The sequence below is a fragment of the Trachypithecus francoisi genome, unplaced genomic scaffold, assembly GCF_009764315.1.
Source record: "Trachypithecus francoisi isolate TF-2019V2 unplaced genomic scaffold, Tfra_2.0 Lachesis_group17, whole genome shotgun sequence".
Taxonomy (NCBI): domain Eukaryota; kingdom Metazoa; phylum Chordata; class Mammalia; order Primates; family Cercopithecidae; genus Trachypithecus; species Trachypithecus francoisi.
In genome coordinates this window covers 10,842,615-10,870,329 of record NW_022681462.1, presented here as the reverse complement: position 1 = coordinate 10,870,329, position 27,715 = coordinate 10,842,615, and the positions used below count along the sequence as shown (strand labels likewise).

The 27,715-nt window shown below is 43.9% G+C and overlaps 1 protein-coding gene and 1 long non-coding RNA gene across 3 annotated transcripts in view; one reads left to right on the top strand and one right to left on the bottom strand.

Moving 5' to 3' along the window:
* REL (REL proto-oncogene, NF-kB subunit) overlaps positions 1-649 on the bottom strand; it is a 43,007-nt gene extending 42,358 nt beyond the window's left edge. For both annotated transcript variants that reach the window (XM_033239132.1, XM_033239133.1), the window contains exon 1: positions 241-649. In XM_033239132.1, coding sequence (XP_033095023.1) covers positions 241-250 — 10 coding nt within the window. In that variant the 5' untranslated portion in view covers positions 251-649. The remainder of the gene's footprint in view (positions 1-240) is intronic.
* On the top strand, positions 638-26,597 carry LOC117099687. The gene is made up of 3 exons (XR_004443951.1): positions 638-853; positions 9,662-9,754; positions 25,705-26,597. It is a non-coding gene; the product is annotated as an uncharacterized LOC117099687 (long non-coding RNA).
* Positions 26,598-27,715: the final 1,118 nt, after the last annotated feature.

Sequence of the window (27,715 nt, the reverse complement as noted above, 5' to 3'; positions counted from 1 at the left end):
AGTCATTAGGAATTTCTAAGTTTCCTGCTATGACAACAGGATCAAATTACTGAGCGTGGCTTGGATTTTGCACGCAAACCCTGAAACAGGTTAACTTTTTAAAAAGCTGACAAGTTTACCATATGAGATTTTAAAGACAGAACGCGCCCCAGCCAAAACTGAGCTCCCTAAACTCACAGCGGCAGGAACCCCAGAAGAGCTGCTTCCCCCCGGCCCAGGCCTCCGCCCCGGAACACTCACCGGAGGCCATGGCTCCGTTCCCCGCACCTTCCCGCAGGCAGTTCCCGGCGTCCTGGCCAGAGGCGGCCGTGGTTAGTCAGTCAGGAGGCCGAGGGACCTCTGCAGGCGGCGGCCCCAGTCCCCCGACCACCCCAGGGTCCTCCTTCTTCTTCCCGCCCTCCGCTGGGTTTGCGGCTCACACCTTCCCACCCCCTGAATTCTTGCGCTCCGGGTCACCCAGCGTCGCCCGTCCACCGTGCGGGAGCCAGGGGCAGGGGGCGCAGCGGGGCGAGAGCAGAGTGCCGGCCAGGCCGAGAGGCTGGCAGCCTGGCGGGAGGGGAATTTCCCGCGGCTGACGTAGGCCCGGCGCCGCCTTCAAGCCGGAGGCGTGGGGCGGGGCGTCCTAGCTGCCGTAGCGCGCGCGACCGCCCCCAGTGCCCCGCCCTGCCCGCCCCCGCTCGCTCTCACCATCCGCCCCGGCGCATACGCCCCCGGCGCTGCTGCGGCGAAGGGCTTGGGCGGGGGTCGAGGGAGCGGGAGCTTGGGGTGGGCTTCGGGAGCGCAGGGAACGGCGGGAGCCGGGAGGTCGCAGCGTGAGAAGGCCGCCGGCTCCCGAGAAATCCCCCTCCTCCAGGTTGTTCTTCCGAGTGTGGTTTAAAGTTCAGGAGCGGGCGGGGGGGGGGGGGGGGGGGATGACGTAGAGAGGGCCGGCCGCCAGGGAGCTTTTGGGGGTGCGCCGGGCGGCCGAGCGGGGCCGACCCTCCAGGCCGGGGAGGGCGACGCCCGGGGTTTTCGAGAGGTGGTTCCCCCTCTTCCCGACTTCGCACATGCAAATCTCCACCCCCGCGCCAGCACGGAGGGGGAAGTGCGGCTGCGGCAGAGCCTGTCTTCTTCTATAATTCCTGTATTTGCATACGGGGACCCCCCCCACCCCGGCTGATTTTTTCCTCTTTCTATCTAAATTGCGAGGGTACTGTGAACTTTACGTCTTTTACCTACTGAAACCCGTTTAAACTCAAAAGGTCCGCACTTCCAGGTCGTTGTCTCATTACGCAGTGCACTGAAGTTTAGTGGACACTGTATCCTGAGATTTCACGCAGATACCAAGAAAGGGGGAAATGGAGCAAACATTTAGTGCATTAAAGGACCTAGGATAACTTCGTTTCCTTCATTTGAATAGTACCTGCTATGCGTCAGATAATGTCTATACCTAATCTATGACGTATTTATTATTCCTAATTGTATAGATGAAGTATTCGGGGTTCAGAGAAGTTACTTCAACATACAGCGCTTCCGAATGCTAGTAAGAAAAGGCACAGTTTAAAAAAGCCAGGGTTGTCTGACTCCAAAGCTCCATACCCTTGGCCCTATCCCTTACTAGTTAAAATAAGTACGGAGAGGGAATGGGGAGTATCGGCCTGCCATACAAGTGCCCAAAACTGGGGGACCCAGGTGGGCAAATAATTAAAAATATCCTGCCAACTCCGAAGTATTCTTTCCACGAAATGCACAATGTACAACAAAAGAATGAAACAGTTTTATTATTGGATACATACTAAAACATACCATGATGCACATCACAGGCAATCCACTGAAGAGAGTGCAAAGACCAAAAAAAAGAAACCTAATCCTTTCATATGGTCAGGCACATACAATCCATTACATACCTGTTAATTGTCTTTATCCAAAGGAAAATAATGGAAAGTTGTATCTTGGAGCCAAGAGCCAAGGCTTAAACCCCCCTAGAGACAGAGACGTGGAGCACCATCCTTGATGTTCACTTTCCAAGAGATGGCTCCAAGGCCCCCAAGAAAGACCTTCTGAGGATGCAAAACTAGCAAGAGGCTTATTTAGCTTTTTAAAACATGTACATACATTTCAAAGAGATGGAAAACATTTTCAATTCTCTGAAGGAATTTCAAAATGAAAAGTGACTGAGGGAGAGGAATGTTCTGAGGAGGTGACATTTGAGCTGAGTCCTCAGTATAAGAAAAAGCTGGCCGGGTGCGGTGGCTCACGACTGTAATCCTAGCACTTTGGGAGGCTGAGGCAGGTGGATCACGAGGTCGGGAGTTCAAGACTAGCCTGGCCAAGATGGTGAAACCCCGTCTCTACTAAAAATACAAAAATTAGCCAGGCGTGGTGGCAGGCTCCTTGTAACCCCAGCTACTCGGGAGGCTGAGGGAGAGAATTGCTTGAACCTGGGAGGCGGAGGTTGCAGTGAGCCGAGATCATGCCACTTGCACTCCAGTCTGGGTGACACAGTGAGACTCTGTCTCAAAAAAAAAAAAAAAAAAAATGCCATTCACAGGGAGATTCAGGGAAAGAACATTTCAGCTGGGGGAACAGCAGGCAGCAGGTCCTTGAGATAAGAAAGAACACAGTCAAGAATTGTCCCTCATCCTCACGACCTTCAAATGTCTCACCAAACATTCACATTTGTGTAGTTGAAATGCCTATTTTAATAATATATGGTTAGAACACAACTCCCTTTCATATATAAATATAAAATATTTTTGTATGATTTTAATATACACTGAATTTCCCAGGAATACAAATATTGTATAAATTGAAGACAGACTGTTTTATTAAAAAATGTTTTAAAAGTCGGAAAATTGTAACTGACAGCTCATCAACACAACACAGTATGCCGGGTGTGGTGGCTCACACCTGTAATCCCAGTACTTTGGGAGGCCGAGGTGGGTGGATTACCTGAAGTCAGGAGTTCAAGACCAGCCTGGGCAACATGGTGAAACCCTGTCTCTACTAAAAATACAGAAATTAGCTGGGTGTGGTGGTGTGCACCTGTAATGCCAGCTACTTGGGAGGCACGAGAATCACTAGAACCGGGGTGGTGGTGGTTGCAGTGAGCCGAGATTGTGCCATTGCACTCTAACCTGGGTGACAGAGCTAGACTCTGTCTTGGGGAAAAAAAAAAAAAATACAACACAGTAATATCAGGCTGCATTTGCAGCACTTGCATTCACACTGATTCTAGGTAGAAGTACAAACATCTGCCAACTTTATTATGTCTTTTTTTTTTTTTTTTTTTGAGACGGTCTCACTCTACATCAAGGCTGGAATGCACTGGCATGAACACAACTCACTGAAGCCTCCATCTCCTAGGCTCAAGTTATCCTCCTACCTCAGCCTCCCAAGTAGCTGGGACTACAGGCGTTTGCTACCACACCCGGCCCATTATAGCTTTTTTTTTTTTTTAAAGATGGGGTCTTGCTACATTGCCCAGGCTGGTCTCGAACTCCTGAGCTCAAGCAGTCCTCCTGCCTCAGCCTCCCCAAGTGCTGGGATTACAGGCATGAGCCACTGCATCTGGCCATATTATGTCTTTTAATGTAGTTATGCCCAGGTATTTACATACTGAGGTCGATATTATTTTCCTATAAATTGCTTTCTTTTTATTTCTTAATATTGCTGTTAGAATATTATTTTTATTTATTTGAAAATATTCATGTAAAGTAGATTATGAATTTCACTTCAAGCTACTAAAGGGGATGTTACAAATATATGTTATAAAACAGTGGGCACTGATCTGAAAGGGCGGAGAACCTTTAGAACCTTTAGAACTCTTGATACTAAAGAACTTACCTTAAATATATGAAAAAATTTTTTTTAATGATGCAGCAGTCAAAAAGTCACAATTCTCCAGGAAACAAACAAATCTGATTAGCAAATGGATGTGTTCTGAGTCTGTGATCCCAGAATATGAAAAAGTAAGAGTGAGGGATCAGAAGTGAAATTGCTCCATATGAGATTTTTTTCGTTGTTGAAAGAACAAGACACCCATCGTTAAACTGAATGGATACAGTTGTAACAGTTTCAGAATAAAATCAAACGTTGTGGTCACCATAGGCTCCTAGAACTGGAACAAATATATATTATTTTGGCAGTCTTGAGCTTTCCCAGGCGGGAACTAAAGGTGACTGAAGTCATCATCCTAGGGACATGCTAGTATTTGTTTGGGTCTCTTAGTGTGGGGCATGGATAAAATAATGTGTGCTCAGAATCTGCAGTAGTTATAGGCCAAGGCTGAAGCCTAGTGGAGAACAGGGCTCAGAGAAGCCTTGTTAGAGTGTCACCAAGGAGAGAGTCTTTGTAACCCACCACCCGGATTAAGATACAGAATGCTTCCAGCCACTCAAAAGGCTGCCTCAGGGCTGCTTCTAGTCAATATCCACCCGCAAAAGGCACCGGATATTCTGACCTCCTTGACAGTAATTAGTTGTATCTGTTTTTAAACTTGATATAAACGGAGTCATGCAGTATATACTCTTTTAAGTATGACTTTCTCACAACATTATGTTTATGTGTCATGTCCATATTGTGTGACAGTAGTACATTCATTATTGGGGAGAAATCCATTGTATGAATATAGCACATTTCATTTATCCAGTCTGTTGATAAGTATTTGAGTTGTGTCCACATTGTTGTCCATCTTTTGGTGGATATAAGCACTTATTTCCATTGGTTTACACCCAGGAGTAGTACTGCTGGATCATATGATAAATATATGTTAGTTTTAGTAGACACTGCCAGTTTTCCAGGGTGGTTGTACCAAATTATATTCCCACAAAAGAAAATTTAAGAGGCTGGGCGTGATGGCTCACGCCTGTAATCCCAGTACTTTGGGAGGCCAAGGTGGGCGGGTCACCTTAGGTCGGGAGTTCAAGACCAGCCTGACCAACATGGAGAAATCCTGTCTCTACTAAAAATACAAAATTAGCCCTGCATGGTGGCGCATGCCTGTAATCCCAGCTACTTGGGAGGCTTGAGGCAGGAGAATCGCTTGAACTCGGGAGGCATAGGTTGCAGTGAGCCAAGATCATGCCATCGCATTCCAGCCTGGGAGACAAGGGCGAAACTCTGTCTAAAAAAACAAACTAACTAACTAACTAGGATAATTCAGTTTGTTTCACCAACACTTGGTATTGTCCTTTTAATTTTAGCCATTCTGATGCAGGTGTAGCAATACCTTCTTGTGGTTTTTATAGACATTTCCCTGATAACTAGAGATGCTGAACTCCTTTTTTTTTTTTTTTTTTTTTTTTTGGAGACAGAGTCTCGCTTTGTCGCCCAGGCTGGAGTGCAGTGGCGCAATCTCAGCTCACTGGAACCTCAGCCTCCCAGGTTCAAGCGATTCTTCTGCCTCCGCTTCCTGAGTAACTGGGACTACAGGCACGCCCACCGCATGTGGCTAATTTTTGTATTTTTTTGGTTTTGTTTTAATTTTTTTTTTTATTTTTGTATTTTTAGTAGAGACAGGGTTTCTCTGTGTTGGTCAGACTAGTCTCAAACTCCCGTCCTCAGGTGATCTGCCTGACTTGGCCTCCCAAAGTGCTGGGCTTACAGGTGTGAGCCACCACGTCCGTCTGTAATTTTTTTTTTTTTAGAAGAGACAGGGTTTCACCATATTGGCCAGGCTGATCTCCAACTCCTGACCTTGTGATCTGCCCCCGTTTGCCTCCCAAAGTGCTGGAATTACAGGCGTGAGCCACTGCACCTGGCCAAGATACTGAACACCTTTTTACAAATATATTAGTCATTTGGCTATCTTCCTTTGCAGAGTACCTGTTTCAGTCTTTTGTCCATTAAAAAAAATTGGGGCTGGGCACTTTGGGAGGCCGAGGCAGGCGGATCATGAGGTCGGTAGTTCAAGACCAGCCTGACCAACATGGTATAACCCCGTCTCTACTAAAAATACAAAATTTAGCCGGGCGTGGTGGCACACACATGTAATCCCAGCTGCTCAGGAGGCTGAGGTAGGAGAATCGCTTGAACCTGGGAGGAGGAGGCTGCAGTGAGCCGAGATCACACCACTGCACTCCAAACTGGCGACAAAGTGAGACTCATCTCAAAAAAAAAAAAAAACCGGATTATCTATCTTTTTCTTATCGATTTGTAGACATTCTTTATGCATTCTGGATATGAGTATACCAGGTGGGTTCTTTGGGAAGCAAGTACCAATATGAAATTAACAATGCAAGAGATTTATTGGGAGTAACATCTATGAAAGATAAAGGGGAAAGAAAAAAGTTACAGGCAGGGAAAATCTTAAGATGTAGGTCTAACACTGGTGAAAAGAAATGGGAAAGGAAGGTAAATTTGGTAGAAAGAGAGTGAGATGAGAGTGCATCTTTGAGGAAGTCTCAGTAAATCCAGTGGGGAGCTCTAACACAAACCCTGTGCACAGAGATAGTGAGTCCTTATACTACCTCTGTGCTTATAATTGGCTAGGTGGCTCCGAGGAAATTTGTGGCCTTGGCTTGAAAGCTGAGGCAGATCCCCTCTGGAATGGAGATCTGAGCAGAGCACCTCTATGGATGCCACAGAGTTGTTATCAAATATATGCATTGCAAGTATCCTCTCCTAGTATGTGGCTTGCCTTTTCATTATTTTAGAGAAGTTTTTAACTTAATTAAGTCTGATTTATTTTCTTTGATAGTGTTTTACATGTAATGTTCGAGAACTCTTCTTGGACTGAGGTTATGAAAATATTTTCCTATGTTTTCTTCTAAAAGTTTTATAATACTCAGTAATATTTAACAGAGGCTCTGGAAAATATCTGCTGAGTTCTCTCTGTTCCACAGCTAAAGGCCCTGGCTTTGCAAACACACAGGCCTGGATTTGAATCTTAACTCGTCCTAGATTGTTAGCTGTGAGACTCTGGGCAAGTCCCTTAGCCTCTCTGTGCCTGTTTGCTTATCTGTAAAATAGGGGTAGTAATATGGTACCTACCTCACAGGCTTCTTGTGAGGACTAATTGTGATCACTAATACAAAGTGCCTAACACAGGGAAAGCACTCAAAAATGTTGGCAGGTTTTTTTCCTGTTTTATTATAAAAATTATTGGGACCAGACATGGTGGCTCGTGCTTGTAATCCTAGCACTTTGGGATGCAAAGGTGGGAGGATCACTTGAGCCAGGAGTTCAGGACCAGCCTGGACAACAAAGTGAGACACCATCTCTACAAAAGATTTTTTTTTAATTAGTTGGGTGTGGTGGCACATACCTGTGGTTCCAGCTACTTGCAAGGCTGAGGAGGGAGGATTGCTTGAGCCTACGGGGTCAAGGCTACAGTGAGGCATGATCCTTGCACTGCATTCCAGCCTGGGCAACAGAGTAAGACCCATCTCAAAAAAAAAAAAAAAAAAAATTCAAATATACAGCCAAACTGAAAAATTTTGGGGGGGAACATATGTATACCCACTAACTGGATTCCACTACTAACATTTTACTGCACTTGTCTTATCACCTGTTTATTTTTCCATCCCTCTGTCTATCCATTCATCTATCTGGTTTTTAAAAATGTATTTCAAAATAAGTTGCAGACACTGGTACTCTTCCCTCTGAATACGTGGACATGTATAACAGTGATTCTTACACTTCTCTGATAACCACCAGACTGATTGTATTTGTTGGATTCAATGGTGTTCTCTCTCAGATAATTCTAGATAAATGGCCAGATTTCCTCTTTGATACCCTCTTTATCTAAGTTACCTGTCTTCCGTTATGTAGTTTATGTAGATACTTTACATCAGTTTAAGCCACACGGTTCTCTTACAAAAAATTAGACCTAATTGAGAGTACCCTGTAGTCCCAATTAACATACTAGAAGTCACTGCCCAACTCTCTGTAGTGAGGAGGTGTCCTTCCACTATTAAGGACAAATAGCTGCAACAGCTGGGTTTGACCACTATAAGTGAATTTCACCAGTGCTGTTGGCCAAACCCCACTCCTGCTCTCCTGTTTACTTCATTAGTATTGTTTGAGATCTCTGAAACTCACTTACGTGATTTATAAGGTTGTAAAAGACAAAACTAAGGGGAAAAAACAAACAAACAAACAAAAAAACTCATAAAGAATGAGAGTCGGGGCCGGGCGTGGTGGCTCAGCCCTGTAATCCCAGCACTTTGGGAGGCTGAGGCGGCCAGATCACGAGGTCAGCAGATCGAGACCATCCTGGCTAACACGGTGAAACCCTGTCTCTACTAAAAATACAAAAAAATTAGCCGGACATGGTGGTGGATGCCTGTAGTCCCAGCTACTCGGGAGGCTGAGGTAGGAGAATGGCGTGAACCTGGGAGGCGGAGCTTGCAGTGAGCCGAGATCACGCCCCTACACTCCAGCCTGGGAGACAGAGCAAGACTCCATCTCAAAAAAAAAAAAAAGAATGAGAGTCGGGTGTGGTGGCTCACCCATGTAATCCCAGCACTTTGAGACTGAGACTTGAGACCAGGAGTTGGAGACCAGCCTGGGCAGCATAGCGAGACCCCCATCTGTACAAAAAAAAAAAAATCCAGGTGTGGGGGCATGCACCTGTAATATTAGCTACTTGAGAGGCTTAGGTGGGAGGATCACTTGAACCGAGGAGTTTGAGACTGCAGTGAGTTTTGTACACAACACTGCACTCCAGCCTGGGTGACAGAGCAAGACCCTGTCTCTTAAAAAAATTTCACAAATAGTTTGGCATGTGACAGCAGACCTAGATCCTGTCATCAGTTTTGCCTGCTGTCCCTCCTATCTAACACAAGTTCATGTGCTGCCATCTTTAAAGCACACTTTAGGGGAAAGGGATAGTCCCTAAAGTAAAAACTATACCTCTGAGGAAACCTGTACCACTCACCTATTTTCATTTAAGGAACTGAAACATAAGATTAATGAACACCCAGAGAAATGAAATCTTAGTACATAAAAACTCCAAAAAGCATTCGTAAAATATCCATTGTTAAAAATTTTCTTGGCTGGGCGCAGCGGCTCACACCTGTAATCTTGACACTTTGGGAGGCTGAGGCAGGAGGATTGCTTGATCCCAGGATTTCTAAACCAGCCTGGGCAACATAGCGAGACCCTGTCTTTATTTAAAAAAAAAAAAAAAATTGGCGGGTCGTGGTGGCTCACACCTGTAATCCTAGCACTTTGGGAGGCCGAGGCGGGCATATCACTTGAGGTCAGGAGTTTGAAACCAGTTTGGCCATCATGGTGAAACCCATCTCTACTAAAAATACAAAAAATTAGCTGGGCATGGTGGTGCATGCCTGTAATCCCAGCTACTCAGGAGACTGAGGCAGGAGAATCACTTGAACCTGGGAGGCAGAGATTGCAGTGAGCCGATCTCGTGCCACCGCACTCCAGCCTGGGCAACAAAGCAAGACTACATTTCAAAAAAAAAAAAATCTCTTTTTAATCTTTTATTTATATTGTGTAGGCCCTATACTGTGGTATGCTAGTTTTGCGTATATAGCACTGCTTAGAAGTATGACACAGTGTGCTGACTTGGGTTTCTCTAACTATAGTAATATCTGATGTGTCACAACCATGAGATCCAGTGATTACTTGTTCCGATTTAGAATTAACATTTTTCAGAACGAGTAATGAAGTCATCATCACCTTCAAGTCATATGGTGCCTCTTTTATGTCTCAACAGGAGAGAGTTCAATTTTAAGGTTGGAAGGAACCCTATAGATCATTTAGTTCATCTCCCTCGTTTTACACATGAGGAAAATGAGGCACGGAAAGTGTAAGTACCTTGCCCATGTTCATTAGCTAGTTAATTGTTGAGTTGAGACTTGAAACCAGACCTCCAGACTCTTTGTTTCTTTTTCACTATGTCACATCACCTTTCAAAATATGACCTAAGATATAAAGCAATATAACTGGCAGCCATAATCTTACTAATAAAAATGCAAATATATGAAGGTTTAGCATTCATAGGCTCCATATCTTTTAAGACTCTTATGTCTTTTGCCAAAAATTCTCAATTCAATACCTGTGTGGGAAAAGTAAAAATCAGTGTGTTTACTTTTTTAATTAAAGGCATTGACTGTGTCTTGTTCATCTTTTATTCCCTAGAGTGGCTAGTATAGTGCCTTGAGTATTGTAAATGCTCATTAAATGCCGAATAAAATATAAATTATTGCACATTGAATCACTCCAGTATTGATAGGAGTGACAATGTATCACCACTGGGCGTTAGATACCATCAAGAAAAAAAAAAGACACAAGGCTCAACTCCTGCCCAAAGTGATAACTATGCCTGCAGAGAGGTATGATAGTGATTATATTAAGACAGGTATCAAAATCATGATTAATGTCATGAAAGCAAGCAAGCTGGGCCAACCAGTTACTAAGTTCATATGTATATTTTACTTATTTATTTTTAGATTGAGATGAGATTTCAGTATGTTGCCCAGGGCTGGTCTCAAACTCCTGGGCTCAAGCAGCCCTCCCACCTCAGCCTGCCAAAGTGCTAGGAATACAGGCATGAACCACTGCTCCCGGACCTAAATTCTTTAATAATATTCAAAGTCTTTGATTTTTTGCTAAAATATGTTTATTTTTAAATTACAAACTAAACAAAATACACATATAAAACATTAAAGAAAGGCTGGGCATAGTGACTCACACCTGTAATCCCAGCACTTTGGGAGACCATGGTGGCAGGATCAGTTGAGGCCAGGAGTTCAAGACCAGCCTGGGCAACATAGTGAGACCCTGTCTCTATAAAACAAAACAAATAAACAAAATTAAATAAAGATTGGAGAAAAGAAGAAAACTCACCTATAATTCTACCTCAGTAATACAGACATCACCTACATGCATGTGTGAGTTATGTTTGTATGTGTTGTCTTCTAGAGATTTTTCATATGCAGGCTTTGGTTTATTTCTTCTTCTATTACTTGATCATGGTAAAAAAAAAAGTTAAGGCAGAGAAAATGAAAGTCAAGTAAAATGACCAACCCTATGTAAAAAATAACCAAGAGTAATAATTTGGAGTATATCCTTGCGTAACTTTTATTGTGTATTTTATATCACTATATATCATATATACATAAACTTTGGTAGCCTGGATTTTTCTTTCATGCCATAGACTTTTTTTTTCTTTTTAGAGACCAGCTGTCACCCTGCAATGGCACAGTCACAACTCACTGTAGCTTCAAATTCCTGGGCTCAAGTGATTCTCCTGCTTTAGTGTCGTGAGAAGCTGGGATTACAGGGACAAGCCACCATACCTGGCTAATTTTAAAATTATTTTTGTAGAGATGGGGTCTCCCTATGCTCGCTGGGCTCATCTCGAACTCCTGGATTAAAGCAGTCCTCCTGCTTTGGCCTCCCATAGTGCTGAGGTTATAGACATGAGCCATCGTGCCTGACCTGGATTTTATACTGAGCACTATAAGGAAGGAGGTTGTCTAGAGAATAGATATCCTAGGAAACTGGGAATGGTTCCAAGGCTTGTAGGTCCTAATCAGCTTAAAGAACAGATTTTATGTAACCAGGGAGTTGAAAAATTGGAAAAACAAGAAATTATGAGCAGGAGGTTGGGCTTTCTAAGTTATTGCATAAAAAAACAGGCTTATATTTAGATATCTAATACCACTGAGATTGAAGACAAGCATGACTTTCATGTAATAATAGTTACGGCAAACTATCAAAAAGTCTAATGAGATTTAAAATATATTAAACCTAATTTTGGATATTCCAGATGAAATATTTTCATTTTCTTTTCTTTCCTTTCTTTTTTTTTTTTTGAGACAAAATCTCACTCTGTCGCCAGGCTGGAGTGCTGTGACATGATCTCAGCTTGCTGCAACCTCTGGCTCCCTGGTTCAAGCAATTCTGCCTCAGACTCCCGAGTAGCTGGGATTGCAGGCACGTGCCACCATGCCCAGCTTATTTTTTTTTTTTTTTGCATTTTTAGTAGAGACAGGGTTTCACTGTGTTGGCCAGGATGGTCTCAATCTCCTGACCTCGTAATGCGCCTGCCCCTGCCTCCTAAAGTGCTGAGATTACAGGCTTTGGGAGCCACCGCACCCAGCTGAAATGTTTTCATTTTCACGGTAAATGTGTACATCTTTATTTTTACTTAGTGCTTAACTAAAAGTGATAGATCAGGTTGGGTGTGGCGGCTAATGCCTGTAATCCCAGCACTTTGGGAGGCCGAGGCAGGGAGATCACTTGAGGTCAGGAGTTTGAGACCAGCCTGGCCAGCCTGGTAAAACCCTATCTCTACCAAAAATATAAAAAATTAGCCAGGTGTGGTGGTGTGTGCCTGTAATCCCAGCTACTTGGGAGGCTGAGGCAGGATAATTGCGTGAACCCGGGAGGCGGAGGTTGCAGTGAGCCAAGGTCGTGCCACTGCTCTCCAGCCTGGGCAACAGAGCAAGACTCCATCTCAGAAAAATAAAAGGTGATAGATCAATATTATAAATAATAAACTTATACTTTCCTATTATTGGGTATATTTTGAATATATTTTTTTGCCTTAGACTTTTGAAACAATCTTGGTCACATTACTTATTATTATTTATTTTTTTGAGACAGAGTCTCACTCTGTCGTCCAGGCTGGAGTGCAGTGGCACAATCTTGGCTCACTGCAACCTCCACCTCCCAGATTTAAGTGATTTTTCAATACCTCAGCCTCCTGAGTAGCTGGCACTACAGGCATGTGCCATCTCGCCTGGCTAATCTTTGTATTTTTTGTAGAGACGGGGTTTCACCATGTTGGCCAGGCTGGTCTCAAACTCCTGACCTCAGGTGATGTGCCTGCCTTGGCCTCCCAAAGTTCTGGGATTCCATGTGCAGCCTGGAATAGGTTTTTGCTATGGTTTGAATGTGTCCCTCAAAATTCATGTGTTGGAAGCCTAATTCCCAATGTGATAATATTAAGAGGTGGGGCCTTTAAGAGATGATTAAGTCATAAGGGTGGTGCCTTTATGGATGGGATTAGGACCCTTATAAAAGGACTCAAGGTTGAAGGGGGAGCTCTCTTGCACTCTTACATGTGATGACACGCCAAGAAGGTCCTTACAAGATGTCAGCACTTTGATCTTGGACTTCCCAGCCTCCAGAACTATGAGACAATTAATTTCTGTTCTTTATAAATTACTCAAAGTCTCTAGTATTCTGTTATAGCGGCTCAAATGAACTGAAATAGTTTTTTGTTTTGTTTTTTTCCCACTCATAAAAAGGGACACCCGGGAATTTACTAGACTTTGCTGTGTCTGCATGTGACAAGTAAACCACAGAAGCCATTTTAAGACAATGAGTTAAAAATAAAGCCACCATGGGCTGGGTGCAGTGGCTCACACCTGTAATCTGAGCACTTTGGGAGGCCAAGGCAGGCAGATCACTTGAGGCCAGGAGTTCAAAACCAGCCTGGTCAACATGGTGAAACCCCATTTCTATTAAAAATACAAAAATTAGCCCGGCATGGTGGTGCGCACCTGTAATCCCAGCTACTTGGTAGGCTGAGGCATGAGAATTGCTTTGAACCTGGGAGGTGCAGGTTGCAGTGAGCCAAGATCATGCCACTGCATTCCAGCCTGGGTGACAGAGTGAGACCCTTTCTCAAAAAATAAAAATAAAGCCACCATGCTGAAGATGTTAGAGCAGAAAGAACTGGAAGGAATCTGAGTTTTTGGTGACATGATTAGCTGCTGAATTGGAACCATCCTACCTCAGACTCCTTGTTATATGAGATAACAAATTTACATTATGATTTAAATCAGTTGAGTTTCCTGTTATTTGCAGCCCAAAATAAGAGAGATCCAACTATCCCTAAAAGAGAGACTCAGCCTGGCTGAGGTCTGAGCTCCTAAAAAATGGTCTCCACCATGTATTTCCTTAAACTGAGCATTTAATTCTATCAATCTTCAGACATAGTACTTTGATTTTCACTTCCTGTATTATACTTAACAGTTACCGTATGTGTACTGTTGCTCAAGACCACTGGCAGATTCAGAAATAGAACACAGTGCCTAGGTCAAAATGGAAGTTTACAACTTTAATGAAGCTTTTTGACAGAGTACAGGAAATCAAAGTCAACCAAACAGGAAGTAGGTAGAGCAGAACAGAGCAGCCGGAAATATTTGGGCCTGGCACAAGAATTGGTCTATATACAGAACACATATAAAACAAACAAAATATTTAGAACTGAAATCTTTAAATTTGTAAACACTTAAAGGGGATCATTTAAAGAAGAAAAACAAGGAAGTAAACGGAAGACAGAAATGTCTCTTGCCAGAGTACTTATTGCGTAAACCAAAGAATGTTTCTGCACAGCTTGTAGCAGTTTTAAAACGTTATTTAACTTAATTAATTAATTTCTTTTCAAGGCAGTGTATTGCACTATCTCCCAGGCAGGAGAGCAGTGGTGCAATCACCGCTCACTGCAGCCTCCACCTTGCGGGCTCAAGCAGTCCTTCCACCTTAGCCCCCCAAGTAGCTGGGACCACATTAGGTGCACGCCACTAGGCCCAGGTAATTTTAGTTTTCAAACATACCTGCAAATTCCTTGATCTTCCCTCCATGAAGAGGTGAACTTTGTGGCCCTCCCTTTGATTTTGGGCCAAACATTAGTGACTCGTTGACCGGTAGGGTATGGCAGAAATGATTCTGTGTGACCTTCTGGACTCAGTCAAAAAAGGTGGTACAGATTCTCCCTGGTTCTCTGTACCCTGCATTAGAGCCTTGAGCCACTGTCTAAGAAGCATTACTACCCTGAGACCACCATGCTGCTAGGAAGCACAAATTAACTCATGTAAACAGATCACATGGAGAGGCCCTGACATCCCAAGCTCTCCCAATGCCTGCTCTTCCATCTACTGCCACTGCATGTGAGACATTAAGCCAGAACCACCGAGTGGAGCTCTTCCTGAATTCCTGACCCACAGAAACCATGAGATAATAAAATGATTGTTGTTGTTTTAAGCCAGTAAGCTTTGGGGTGGATTGTTATGCAGCAATAGATAACCGAAACAGTAGATGAGGTGATTTAAATGCTATGGCTCTTTAATAAGTAAGGAAAAAACTCAAGGACCCATTAAAAGTCATTATAACTAATTACTATAACCATCAAGATGAAGTGGTAGCTTCCAGTCAGAGGACCTGTTAGCAATAATAAAAGCAAATGATTATTGGTGAGGCCAAGCATGGTTTACAAAAAAATCTCGATTCTGAAAGAACAAAGAACACTTTAGTTAAAATGAAATATTTAAATACTATGCCATATTTCTCAAGGGCAATTTGTGCAAGCAGTTTTCTTTTTACCACTTTTTCTCCCCATTTCAGAGATTCATATTATCTATAAGCTATAACAGATATTTGGGCTGATTCCTGACATATCATAACTTAGCAACTCAAAAAACTACAAGCTGGGAGATTGAGGACTCCTATGCACTGAGTACCACTTTCTTAGCCTTTGGATATTTAAGCATTTAACATTTCTGTAAGGGAAATGTAGCCAGTGGGACCCTATCTGTGGGATAAATTTCATGATGGAAAAGATAGGATGTCAGAAGTGTCAAAGACTCCTAAGACTCACACAGTATTGATTCATGTTTTAAAGTATTAAGGCCGGGCGCGGTGGCTCAAGCCTGTAATCCCAGCACTTTGGGAGGCCGAGACGGGCGGATCACGAGGTCAGGAGATCGAGACCATCCTGGCTAACACAGTGAAACCCCGTCTCTACTAAAAATACAAAAACTAGCCGGGCGAGGTGGCGGGCGCCTGTAGTCCCAGCTACTCGGGAGGCTGAGGCAGGAGAATGGTGTGAACCCGGGAGGCGGAGCTTGCAGTGAGCTGAGATCCGGCCACTGCACTCCAGTCCGGGCGACAGAGCTAGACTCCGCCTCAAAAAAAAAAAAAAAAAAAAGTATTAAAATAACATAAATAAAAATTAAGATCAGTCAAAGCAAATACAGAAAAGTAACATGGAAAATGTATATGTAATGTCCAGAGTGGGCAAATCCATACACAGAAAGTAGATGAGTGATTGCCTGGGGCCAGGGGTACATGGGGTCTGACTACTAAGGAATTTCTTTATGGAGTGCTGAAAATGTTATAAAATTAATTGTAATGATGGTTGTAAAACTGAATTTACTAATATCCATTAAATTGTGTACTTTAAGTGCATGAACTGCACGGATGAATTTCATAATGTGTGAATTATATCTCAATAAAGCTGCTATAAAAAAAGTAACTGGAAAATTATATAAGATGAAAACAGATTAAAAAATAGATCCTTTTTATCGTAATAAAAATGTTTCTACTGATGCTTAGAAATTCCCTGGCTAAATGAGTAGGTGAAACTGAGATTCCACTAGAGAAGAGTTCAGCAAACTTTTTGTCTAATAGGCCACAGAGAAAATACTTTGTAGCCTGGGCAACATAGCAAGACCTCATCTCTACAAAAAAATTTTAAAAATTAGCTGGGTGTGGTTACCTGTGCCTGTAGTCCTAGCTACTTGGGAGGCTGAGGTGGGAGGATTCCTTGAACTCAGGAACTGGAGGTTATAGCAAGCTATAATCAGTGCCACTGCACTCCAGCCTGGGCAACAGAGACTCTGTCTCTATTTTTTAAAAAAGAAAATATTCTAGGATTTGTGGGTGTGTTAGTCCATTCTCACACTGCTACTAAAGACATACCTGAGACTGGGTAATTTATAAAGGAAAGAGGCTTAATTGACTCACAGTTCAGTATGGCTGGAGAAGCCTCAGGAAACCTACAATCACGGCAGAAGGAGAAGCAAACACATCCTTCTTCACATGGTGTCAGGAAGGAGAAGTGCTGAGCAAAGGGGGAAAAGCCCCTTATAAAACCATCAGATCTGTGAGAACTCACTATCGTGAGAACATCCTGGGGCTAACTGCCCCCATGATTCAATTACCTCCCACTGGGCTCCTCTACAACAGATGGGCATTATGGGAAGTACAGTTCGAGAAGAGATTTGGATAGGGACACGGACAAACTATATCCATGGGCCAAGAGGCAAAATTGTGGATACTATATAGGTCCTCATATAACAAGAGAAAACAAACTTCTGCACATTTTTAATTGATGAGATTAAAAATATAACAGTAATTGAGTACAATTTTTTGTAATGGAAGTCTACTAATGAGAAGACATATTCCTTTTCGGGGGATAACATTTTGCTTAACTGATGTTTAAAGTTGGTGTTTCCTATCATCAGATTGACTGCAAATGTTATTCTGAAAAAAATAATTCCTAGTTCATGGGTCATACAAAATCAGGCAGTGGGCTGGATTTGGCCCATGGGCTATAGTCTGCCACCCTGTGCTCTAAAGGAATAAATTCCTAAAGGTTGATACATTCATTTCTTAGGGCTTCTGTAACAAAGTATCACAAACTAAGTGGCTTGAAATAACAGAAATGTATTGTCTCACAGTTCTAGAGGCCAAAAGCCTTAAAGCTAAGTGTTGGCAAGGCCTTTCCCCCTCCAAAGGCTCTAGAGGAAGATGCTTCCTTTCCTCTTTCAGCTTTTAGTAGCCTCAGGTGTTCCTTGGCTTGTTGCAGCACAGCTCAAATCTCTGCCTCTGTCTTTATATGGTCTTCTTCCCTCTGTGTCTGTGTCTGTGTCTGTGTTTTGTCTCATCTTCTTCTGAGAACACCAGTCATATACTAATTCAGTATGATCTCTTTTTTTTTTTTTTTTTTTTTTTTTTTGAGACGGAGTCTTGCTCTGTCTCCCAGGCTGGAGTGCAATGGCACCATCTCGGCTCACTGCAACCTCTGCCTCCTGGGTTCAAGCGATTCTCCTGCCTCAGCCTCCCGAGTAGCTGGGATTACAGGTGCCTGCCACTGCTAATTTTTGTATTTTTTAATAGAGATGGGGCTTTGCCATGTTGGCCAGGCTGGTCTTGAGCTCCTGACCTCAGGTGATCCCCCACCTCGGCTTCCCAAAGTGCTGGGATTACAGGTGTGAGCCACTACTCGTGGCCTGATCTCATCTTAACTAAGTATATCTGAGATTCTAGAGATCTCAGTTTGTTTCTTTAGTTTGTTTCCGCTTTAAAACTTTTTAAAACAATATAATGTATAAAGATTCTAGTAACACCCACCACTCCCAAAAGAAGAAAATGATAAAGCTCACAAATTTGAAATCCATCCCTGTTTGTGCCATCAGAATCTGGGATGTCTCAGTAGGGTAAGGTTTGGAGGTTTTATGGATTGTCTTATGTGCATCAGAAGGGTAGCTAGAAACATCAGGCCACACCTGTAATTTAACTTTCTTGAGAGAGAGGAGATAAACTCTTGAAAGCAAAGATGCCTTTTAACCTGTGAGACTGTTGTGTATGTTGTATTTCCCAGTAGAGCGTGGACAGGTGGGAGCAGCACAGTTGTCTCAAGGATTTCCTCTTTATGACTGAGACTTCAATGGTAAAAATTTGAAAAAAAGAGAATTTCCTCTTTAACGATTTTATCTTCAACTGAGCAATTTTAGTGTTCAAAGAAGTAGTTTGCAGTCATAAAATCATGAACTGTTCACATTGGAAGAAACCTCCCTTCCTCTAGCTTAACAGATGAAGAAACAGGCTCAAAGTGAAAAAACTATGGGCTCAAGATCATTCATTCATTGAACAGATATGTATTAAACAACCACCACAAGGCAGCCTATGTACTAGGCCCTGAGACGTAGAAGTGAACAAAGTGGACATGGTTCCAATTCGGAAGGAGCTTCAAAGTGACCACATATCGATAATGGTGACAAGTGTTACACAGGACAAGTGCAGGAGCTGGAGCCCAGACAAGGAATGAAAGGGCTGGACTGGGGATGTGGGAGCTGATGGAGCTTTCTGGGCAGATGGAACTGAAATGGAATGTTTGATGTTCTGAGGTGGAGAGGAGCAAGGCGTTTCAAGGGATCGAGAAGGCCAGTGTGTCTGGAGTGCCGTTTGTGAAGACGATTTAGTTCTTCATGAGGCAGGCCAAGGGCAAGATCTTGAAGGGCCTTTTAAGCTATGGTGAGCCCTTGGACTTTATCCTTAAAAAAACTTTTTTTTCCTCTTACTCTCCTTCCCAATGGAGTTTATCGTATGACCAGTTGGGAGCCCTAAAAGCTTCTAAGCAGAAGAATATCATGCTCAGATTTGATTTTGAAACATGCAAAAGGCCTTGGATACTGATTAAAGAATGGTTGAGAGGTCAGGGAAGAAGAAAGCTGAACTCATAGGACTGTAAGTTAATACTCTGTCCAGGCAAGAGTTGATGATGGCTTGTACTGGGGTATAACTATGATGGTGGAGAGAAGTGGATGGACTGGATAAATGATCTGTTCATAGGATCTACTGTATCTGGAAAATTAATATATATAAGAGTGAAAAAAAAGGTGTCAAGAATGACTTTCAGGTTTGGGGCATGAGCTGCGGTGTAGAGAGTGGTACCATGGAATGAAACAGGAAACACTGGAGGAGCCCCAGGTTTGAGGGTAGAAAGAGGAAGATTATGAGTTTGCTGTGAGTATGTTCAATGAGGAGCCTGTGGAACAACAAGACAGCTGTCTATATGGGTCTAAAACTGGAGATACACAATTGAGAGTGGTTGTTGGGATGTAAGGGAAGCAGTGAATGATGTCCCATACATTCTGAGTGCCGAAGCAGCTGAGAACTAGATACTGATCTTGGGAATCAAAAATCTCAACTTTTTTATTGGTTAAACTGGATTATAGAATGTATATTTTATCTGTAGACAAAATTGGGCTTTTTTTTTTTTTTTTTTTTTTTTTTTTTGAGACGGAGTCTCGCTCTTCCGCCCAGGCTGGAGTGCTGTGGCCGGATCTCAGCTCACGGCAAGCTCCGCCTCCCGGGTTCAGGCCATTCTCCTGCCTCAGCCTCCCGAGTAGCTGGGACTACAGGCGCCCGCCACCTCGCCCGGCTAGTTTTTTCTATTTTTAGTAGAGATGGGGTTTCACCATGTTAGCCAGGATGGTCTCGATCTCCTGACCTCGTGATCCGCCCGTCTCGGCCTCCCAAAGTGCTGGGATTACAGGCTTGAGCCACCGCGCCCGGCCAAAATTGGGCTTTTTAATATCTTCTCCTTCAATTTCACCTATTGGCCCCTGATATAGTTTGGATGTCCCCTTCAAATCTCATGTTGAGATGTAATCCCCAGGGTTGGAGGGAGGCCTGATGGGAGGTATGTGGGTCATGGGGGTGGCTCCCTCAAGGCTTGGTGCTGTCCTCCCCATAGTGAGTGAGTTCTCAGGACATCTGGTGGTTTGAAAGTGTGTGGCACCACCACTCCCCTCCACTCCATCCCCATGCACTCCTATTTCCTCCATGTGACGTGCCTGCTCCTGCTTCCCCTTCCACAGTGAGTAAAAGCTTCCTGAGGCCTCCCTAGAAGCAGATGCCGACACTGTACAGCCTGCAGAACTGTGAGCCAATGAAACCTCTTTTCTTATACATTACCTAGTCTCCAATATTTATAGGAATGCAGGAATGGCCTAATACAGCCCCCATTTGCAGAACAGAACCTGGCCCAGCAAGAGTGCGTTATGTAGGAGAGAGGACTGGGTGCCTGGTGCAGGGGCACCAACCCAGAGAGGGAGGGAGAGGAGAGGAGAGAGAGGCACTCAGCTGTCTGTGAGTCACCCACTTTGGGAAGGACTGAATGTTCCAACAGGAAACGGTGCATTCAAAGTGGAACCTGAAGAGAGTTTAGCAAAGGGACACCACCTTTAACCATGTCCACACCTTGCGGAGGTGTGGGCAAAGTTAAAAGTACCAACAGGGGATGCAGATGTATTCAGGAACTAGATACTAGAAAGTTCTAGTAGGGACAAGGGGTGGGAGCTGTTACTGTAACTCAGCGGGAGCTGTTGCCAAGGCAGGCAGAGATGCTGCTCAACAGGAATGTGGCAGAGGGAAGAAGCCAGAACCAAAACTGACTGGCCAGGTGTGAGGGTGGGCTGTGAGGGGAGGTAGATATCATCCTATCTACTCACTCTTCCCCCCTTATAACTCCCTCCTATCGATGAAACCCACCAGAAACCAGAGGACTGTCATGAGTAGGGAATGTAGTCTGCAGCAGTCAGCCTGCCTGGGCACATAGCAGGGCAGAGAAGGGTGGAGAGTGGGCCATTCGAAAATTACCAGCATGGGTAATGAGGGCTGGAGAGAGGACAAGAGGCATCACTCTGCTGTCCTACCAGTGAACTTCCCTGAGGTGAGCACTGGAGACCTGCTACCCTGCTCCCATTTTATAAGGCTCACCTCCACCTCTCTCTCCATAAAATCCATTGCTCTTTTGAATTCCTTCTTCAACCACTCATGGATAGTTAGCCTTTGTTCCAAAAAGGCTGTGAAGTGGGAGCAGAACCATTATTTAATTAAATTATCAATACCTACTGCACCGTGGGGTGAAAACTCATCACTGTCCTATTTCTTAATCTCATATGTCCTCAGCTGTAGCATCCAGTTGGCTCCCCAGAAGATATGAAGTAGATCAAATAATAGAAATGTGTGACAATATGCTGTCTGACAATAATATAATGCCAATAAAATGGAAATGTCCTAAATAACCTACTTTTATTACAGTATTTCATTGATTCTAAGATGTCCATGTTCATTTTCTTCCCCCACAATTTTTATTTTTTTTAAGAGACTAGGTCTTGCTATGTTGCCCAGGCTGGTCTTGAACTCCTGGGCTCAAGATATTGTCTCACCTCAGCCTCCCGAGTAACTGGGATTGCAGGCACCCACCACCATGCCTGGCAATTTTTCATATTTTAACCTCTCTGAAATTGGTGTTCATATTATAGTCTCATCGTCCAGGCTGCAGTTATGATGGAGTTGTCATTGTCTGCACATGTGTATTAAAACTTTAAGAACAGATACCGGCAGCTTGGAAGAAAATACTGCAGACAGAATGAAGCACTCTCCTATAAAATGCTCTATCATCAGTGCTCTTGGTGACACAGAGAGTGACACTGAGATGCACACAGGCCATTCTGAATTAAAAAGTGATTCAGAAAGCAAGTAGATGAGTGGTTGCAGGGGCTGGGGGAGCAGGAGGAGTGGAATGGGGAGTGACTGCTAATAGATAACAGGGTTTCTTTGGGGAGTGATAGAAATGTTCTGGAATATTCCCTTGAAGGATTTTAATAAAGAAATCGAGAAATGTTCTAGAATAGATAGTGGTGACAGTTGTACAACTTCATGAATGCACTAAAAACACTGAATTGTACACTTTAAAGGGATGTATTTTATGGTGTGTGAATTATATCCTGGTTTTCAAAAAGTGATTCAGAACATGGGGAAAAGCCGGGTAATGAGCACATGAGAGCCCTATACTTATTGTGAATCCAAAATTATTTCAAAATAAAAAACTTAAAAAACTTTTGAAATATCATCCAAAATTGAGGTCCTATATAGAAAAATCTGTATTCAGAGTATGTTACAGGCTTGTGTGAACTATGTCTTAGGGGGGAAAAAAGACATTCAGTAAAAACTTGTCCAACTTTCAGCTGAGCGTGGTGGCTCATACCTGTAATCACAACACTTTGGGAGGCTGAGGCGTGTGGATCATCTGAGGTCAGGAGTTCGAGACCAGCCTGACCAACATGGTGAAACCCTGTCTCTACTAAAAATACAAAAATTAGCCAGGTGTGGTGGCGGGCTCCTGTAATCTCAGCTACTCGCAAGGCCAAGGCAAGAGAATCACTTGAACCCAGGAGGTGGAGGTTGCAATGAGCTGAGATTGCACCATTGCACTCCAGCCTGGGCGACGACAGTGAAACTCTGTCTAAAAATTAAAAAGAAAAAAGAAAAAAAAAAACTTGTTCAACTTTGAAAGCAAAGATGATTCAGAATATTTGGATTCCTAATATAAAGGGCTTCTAAGAATACTTTACGTTATTTTGCTTATATTTTCCTTTGTATACATGCAAAAGTGCAACCTATGATACAAATCTATGTCCAAGTAAGTCTAAAAGAGGTTGTTAATAAAGTATAAACATTTTAAGTGACAAAAGAGCATTTTGTCAAAGTTTAGCTGGCATTTTCCCCCTTCTTAATAATATGTTAGTTATTAAATACATTCCCAAGGAGGAATGCCCCCCAAATCAAATTTCCTTTCTCTTATAAGGTAAAGACCAAGGATATTAAAGTCCATGAAGATCTCCTGCAAACACTCTCATACCATTCAGCCTCAGCCCAGGGCCTTCACCCTGTGGCTGCAGTCAATGTCTCTTGTGTGTTCCACTTTTAGAGTTCATAGGGTTAACAGAACAGAGAAGATTATCCCAGCACCAGCCCCACGCCCGACTTAGAAAACATGAACTAATTTGCTTTCCCCTACAGCAGTTAGACCAGTTATATCAGTCCTGATTCTAGGTTATGAGCCACAGAAACCAACATTGCCTGATTTAAGCAAAGAAGGAATTTATCCGTAGTCCATTGGGTAGTTGGGGGAATTACATGGAAGACAGGAAAACCTGGCTTTGCATACTATGACCTACGAACTAGTCTGGTGAAGGCATTGTCAGCAGCTGAGTGGTGTCCCCATCATCATGGGGACCTCTCTGTCGGGCCTCATCTGTGCATCACTGACTCCTGGTTCAAAGTCCAGAGTGGGTCCATCTCGCTGGCCGAGCCTTGGTCACATGGCTGCATCTTGGCCACATGACTGCAAGGGAAGCTGGGAAAGTAAGTGACATTTTATGCTTCTATAAAAGGAGATAGACTCTGCCTCCCACGAAGACTTTTAAGGAGGGGAAAGAGGTTCAGTTGATGAACAGACAAAAACCATATGAACATCTACTTCACCAATCAAAATAAAGTCCCCAGAATCACAGAATACACACATAGTATTGGCACCAGCTAACAAGCCTAACAGAGGCCCAGCGGTATCTGTGGGAAGTAGAGAAAACAGAAAAGAAAAGAAAAAAACTTTTAGATATCAGCCTGTTCTTAATACCTCTCAATCGATGTCGGTTTTCTATAGTTCTTGACTGATGAACTTTACACAATGTTAGGAGAAGTCTTTCAACAATAAGTTAATTATGGCCTAGGGCACGTCTGGAAATTGAAACCTTCCTAGTCTCTTGCAAAATTTATAAATTTTCAGTGATGCTTTAGAAGTTACTGGAAAATCCTGGGGCTCGGTGGATTACAGGCGTGGTGGCTCACGCCTGTAATCCCAGCACTTTGGAAGGCCGAGGCGGGCGGATCACGAGGTCAGGAGATCGAGACTATCCTGATTAACACGGTGAAATCCCGTCTCTACTAAAAATACAAAAAATTAGCTGGGCATGGTGGCAGGGGCCTGTAGTCCCAGCTACTTGGGAGGCAGAGGCAGGAGAATGGTGTGAATCCGGGAGGCGGAGCTTGCAGTGAGCCAAGATCACGCCACTGCACTCCAGCCTGGGCGACAGATCGAGACTCCGTCTCAAAAAAAAAAGTTGCTGGAGAATCCTTTCCTCCCCGTTCTGTAGATTTAATGCCCCTTAATTTCCATTTCCCCTGTGTCCCCATCGAGCCGGGAACACAGCCCCATGTCCTCTTGTAAGCAGTCATTGGAATGGTGTGCTGGTAAACTGGCTCTCTCAAATAAATCAGCCCTGATTGGCAGTGTTTTCTCATTTCTTTGGTGTAAATACTCTCACTGTGCAAGATTTTAAGCTGTTACGGTTGTGGCATGCAAAATTCCTAAATATTTATCACCCCTTTTGAATGCCTAGGAGCGATTGCCCACGCTCTGTCACCCAGGCTGGAGTACAGTGGCACAATCTCGGCTCACTGAATTTCCGCCCCCCACCCCTCCGCCCGGTTCATGCGATTCTCCTGCCTCAGCCTCTTAAGTAGTTGGGATTACAGGTGCACGCCATCACGCCGGGCTGATTTTTGTGTTTTTAGTAGAGACAGCGTTTTGCTTTGCCATGTTGGCCAGGCTGGTCTTGAACTCCTGATCTCAAATGATCTGCCTGCCTTGGCCTCCCAAAGTACTGGGATTACAGGTGTGAGCTACCGTGCCTGGCCATTGCCTGGATTTTCATAGGACTGTGATACCCGCCTCTTGGGGCAGTTTTCTCACTTGTTTAATCTAGAGAATCATTAGTAGTGGATTCCTCAATTGAAGCTGCTATGGAATGTATGTTCCCAGGGGGCAGAGGTCTTTATTTTGTTCACTGCTGTACTCGCAGTGCCTAGAACAGTACCTGGCACACAGAAGGTTCTTAGTACCTATTTGTCTGTGGCTCTGAGGCTTTTCACTAAGGCTTGGTGAGGACAAACATCTCTGCCATGTGCTGGTCCACAGAGCACTGCCTCTCTCTGCCTTGAGGATTAAAGCTGTGACAAAGGCAGCAGCAGATTACCTTATGTCCTATCTTTTACTGAGAAGTGGAATATGTCTCTGATCATCTATATGCCTCTGTTGTTCCACTTCTCTTTTCAGGGCAGCGCAACCGAGTCTTTCACATTTTACCTTGCTTCTTCAGTTGGCCATTTCCTTCTTTATCACATGTCAGCCAGCACTGTTTGCTGTACTGATTAGTGTTTTCATCTTTATTTCCCTTTGCTTTTGAGTCAGGACATTTGTTTTTCTGATATGGTCCTTAAGTTCTGCTTTGTGGGGTCCACCATAGTGAGCAATATGAAATTATGAAGTTTTGAATCTGCTAACAACGTGACTGTTGAAACATATCTTGTTCTTCTTTCTCCTTGCAGGTGGTTTTGTCCTGTTGGATCAATTATCTAACCTGGGCCTGGACTCCATCTACCACTGTCCTGCCTGGTTCACTGCAGCTCACTTCATCTTCCTGTGCCTTCTCTGAAAGGCCCCCTCCAAAAGTTTCCTGGGTATGTCCCCTCAAGGTACATACCATGCCTACATTCCCACCTGTAGTATTCTGATTGAGCCACCTCAAAACTCACTGGTAATGCTGCACACATTCTGTGCCCATCTTCCCAGACCTCCCTCCCCAAATCCGGCCACAGTTGCATGACTACCTGGTATAACTGTCGTAGTCTTTAAAGGGTGATTTCCCCAATTAAACTTATTGTTGACTCCTTATCTGACCTTTTAAGAGAGGACCTCTCAAGAGCTTCCTGGAACTATGCTTCCTGGTTGAGGGTGGGTGGGTGTGTAGATTATTCCAGTCTCTTCTCTGAAATCTCTCCTTTTTTATTGGAGTTCTTTGGACCCGTGTCACCCTTTTTGGCCTAGTAGTAGCCAAAGGAAAAGAGTCTCTATTAATAATACCTTATTTGAGAGCAGTTGGGTCCAAGCATATCTCCCTTTGCCTTTCAGACTGGACTAGTCTTGCCTTCACAATCAAAACATTTCTCTTAAGGAAATCCTTCCCTCTACATGTTAGTGGTGCTAAGGCTCAACTTTAGCCAGTCAGAATGGACACTGGCTGCAAACAACCCAAGTGTGTCTCTGGCTGAACCCCAGGCTTCCCCTGCTGTCCTCCCTTCCCCCATTATCAGCCTAGCTCTTTCTCTCCAACTGCTCTCATTCTGACGTTAGGTCAACGTGTCTAAATCAATTCAGCTCCTCCTTGATTCTTGGAGACAGTATGCTCCTGCCACAGGTCTTTTTACTACTCATTTTTTCTTTCTTTCTTTCTTTTTCTTTTTCTTTTTTTTTTTTTTGAGATGGAGTCTTGCTCTGTCACCCAGGCTGGAGTGCAGAGGCGTGGTCTTGGCTCACTGCAACCTCCACCTCCCAGGTCCAAGTGATTCTCCTACCTCAGCCTCCCAAGTAGCTGGGATTACAGGCACACACTACCACACCCGGCTAATTTTTGTATTTTTAGTAGAGACGGGGTTTTGCCATGTTGGCCAGGCTGGTCTCAAACTCCTGACCTCAAGTGATCTGCCCGCCTCACCCTTCCAAAGTGCAGGGATTACAGGCATGAGCCACCGCGCCTGGCCAGTTTTTCTGTTTGTTTGTTTGTTTTTTGTTTGAGACGGTCTTGTTCTGTGACCAGGCTAACTAAGTGCAGTGGTATGATCCTGGCTTACTGCAGCCTTGATATCCCGGGCTCAAGCAATGCTCCCATCTCAGCTTCCCATGTAGCTGGGACTATAGGCATTCATAAACAACCACTCCTGGTTAATTTTTTATTTTTTATTTTATTTTATTTATTTATTTATTTTGAGGCGGAGTCTCGCTCTGTCGCCCGGACTGGAGTGCAGTGGCCAGATCTCAGCTCACTGCAAGCTCCGCCTCCCGGGTTACGCCATTCTCCTGCCTCAGCCTCCCGAGTAGCTGGGACTACAGGCGCCCGCCACCTCGCCCGCTAGTTTTTGTATTTTTAGTAGAGACGGGGTTTCACCGTGTTAGCCAAGATGGTCTCGATCTCCTGACCTCGTGATCCGCCCGTCTCGGCCTCCCAAAGTGCTGGGATTACAGGCTTGAGCCACCGCACCCGGCCAATTTTTTATTTTTTATTTTTGAAATGAGGTCTCATTATGTTGTCCAGGCTGGTCTCAAACTCCTGGAGGCATGCAGTCCTCCCTCCTTTTTCTCCCAAAGTGCTGGGATTACAGGTGTGAGTCACCCCATCCAGCCTATTCTTCTTAATCTTTGGTTTTACTAAGATTTTCATTAATGCCCCAAAAGATGGCCAGCCATCTATAAAATAAGGGCCCCAATTTCTTTATCTGTTCATTGATAAAAAGCCACTACACTCTGTGGCTGAACCTCCAAATCTGGATCTCTGATCAAAAC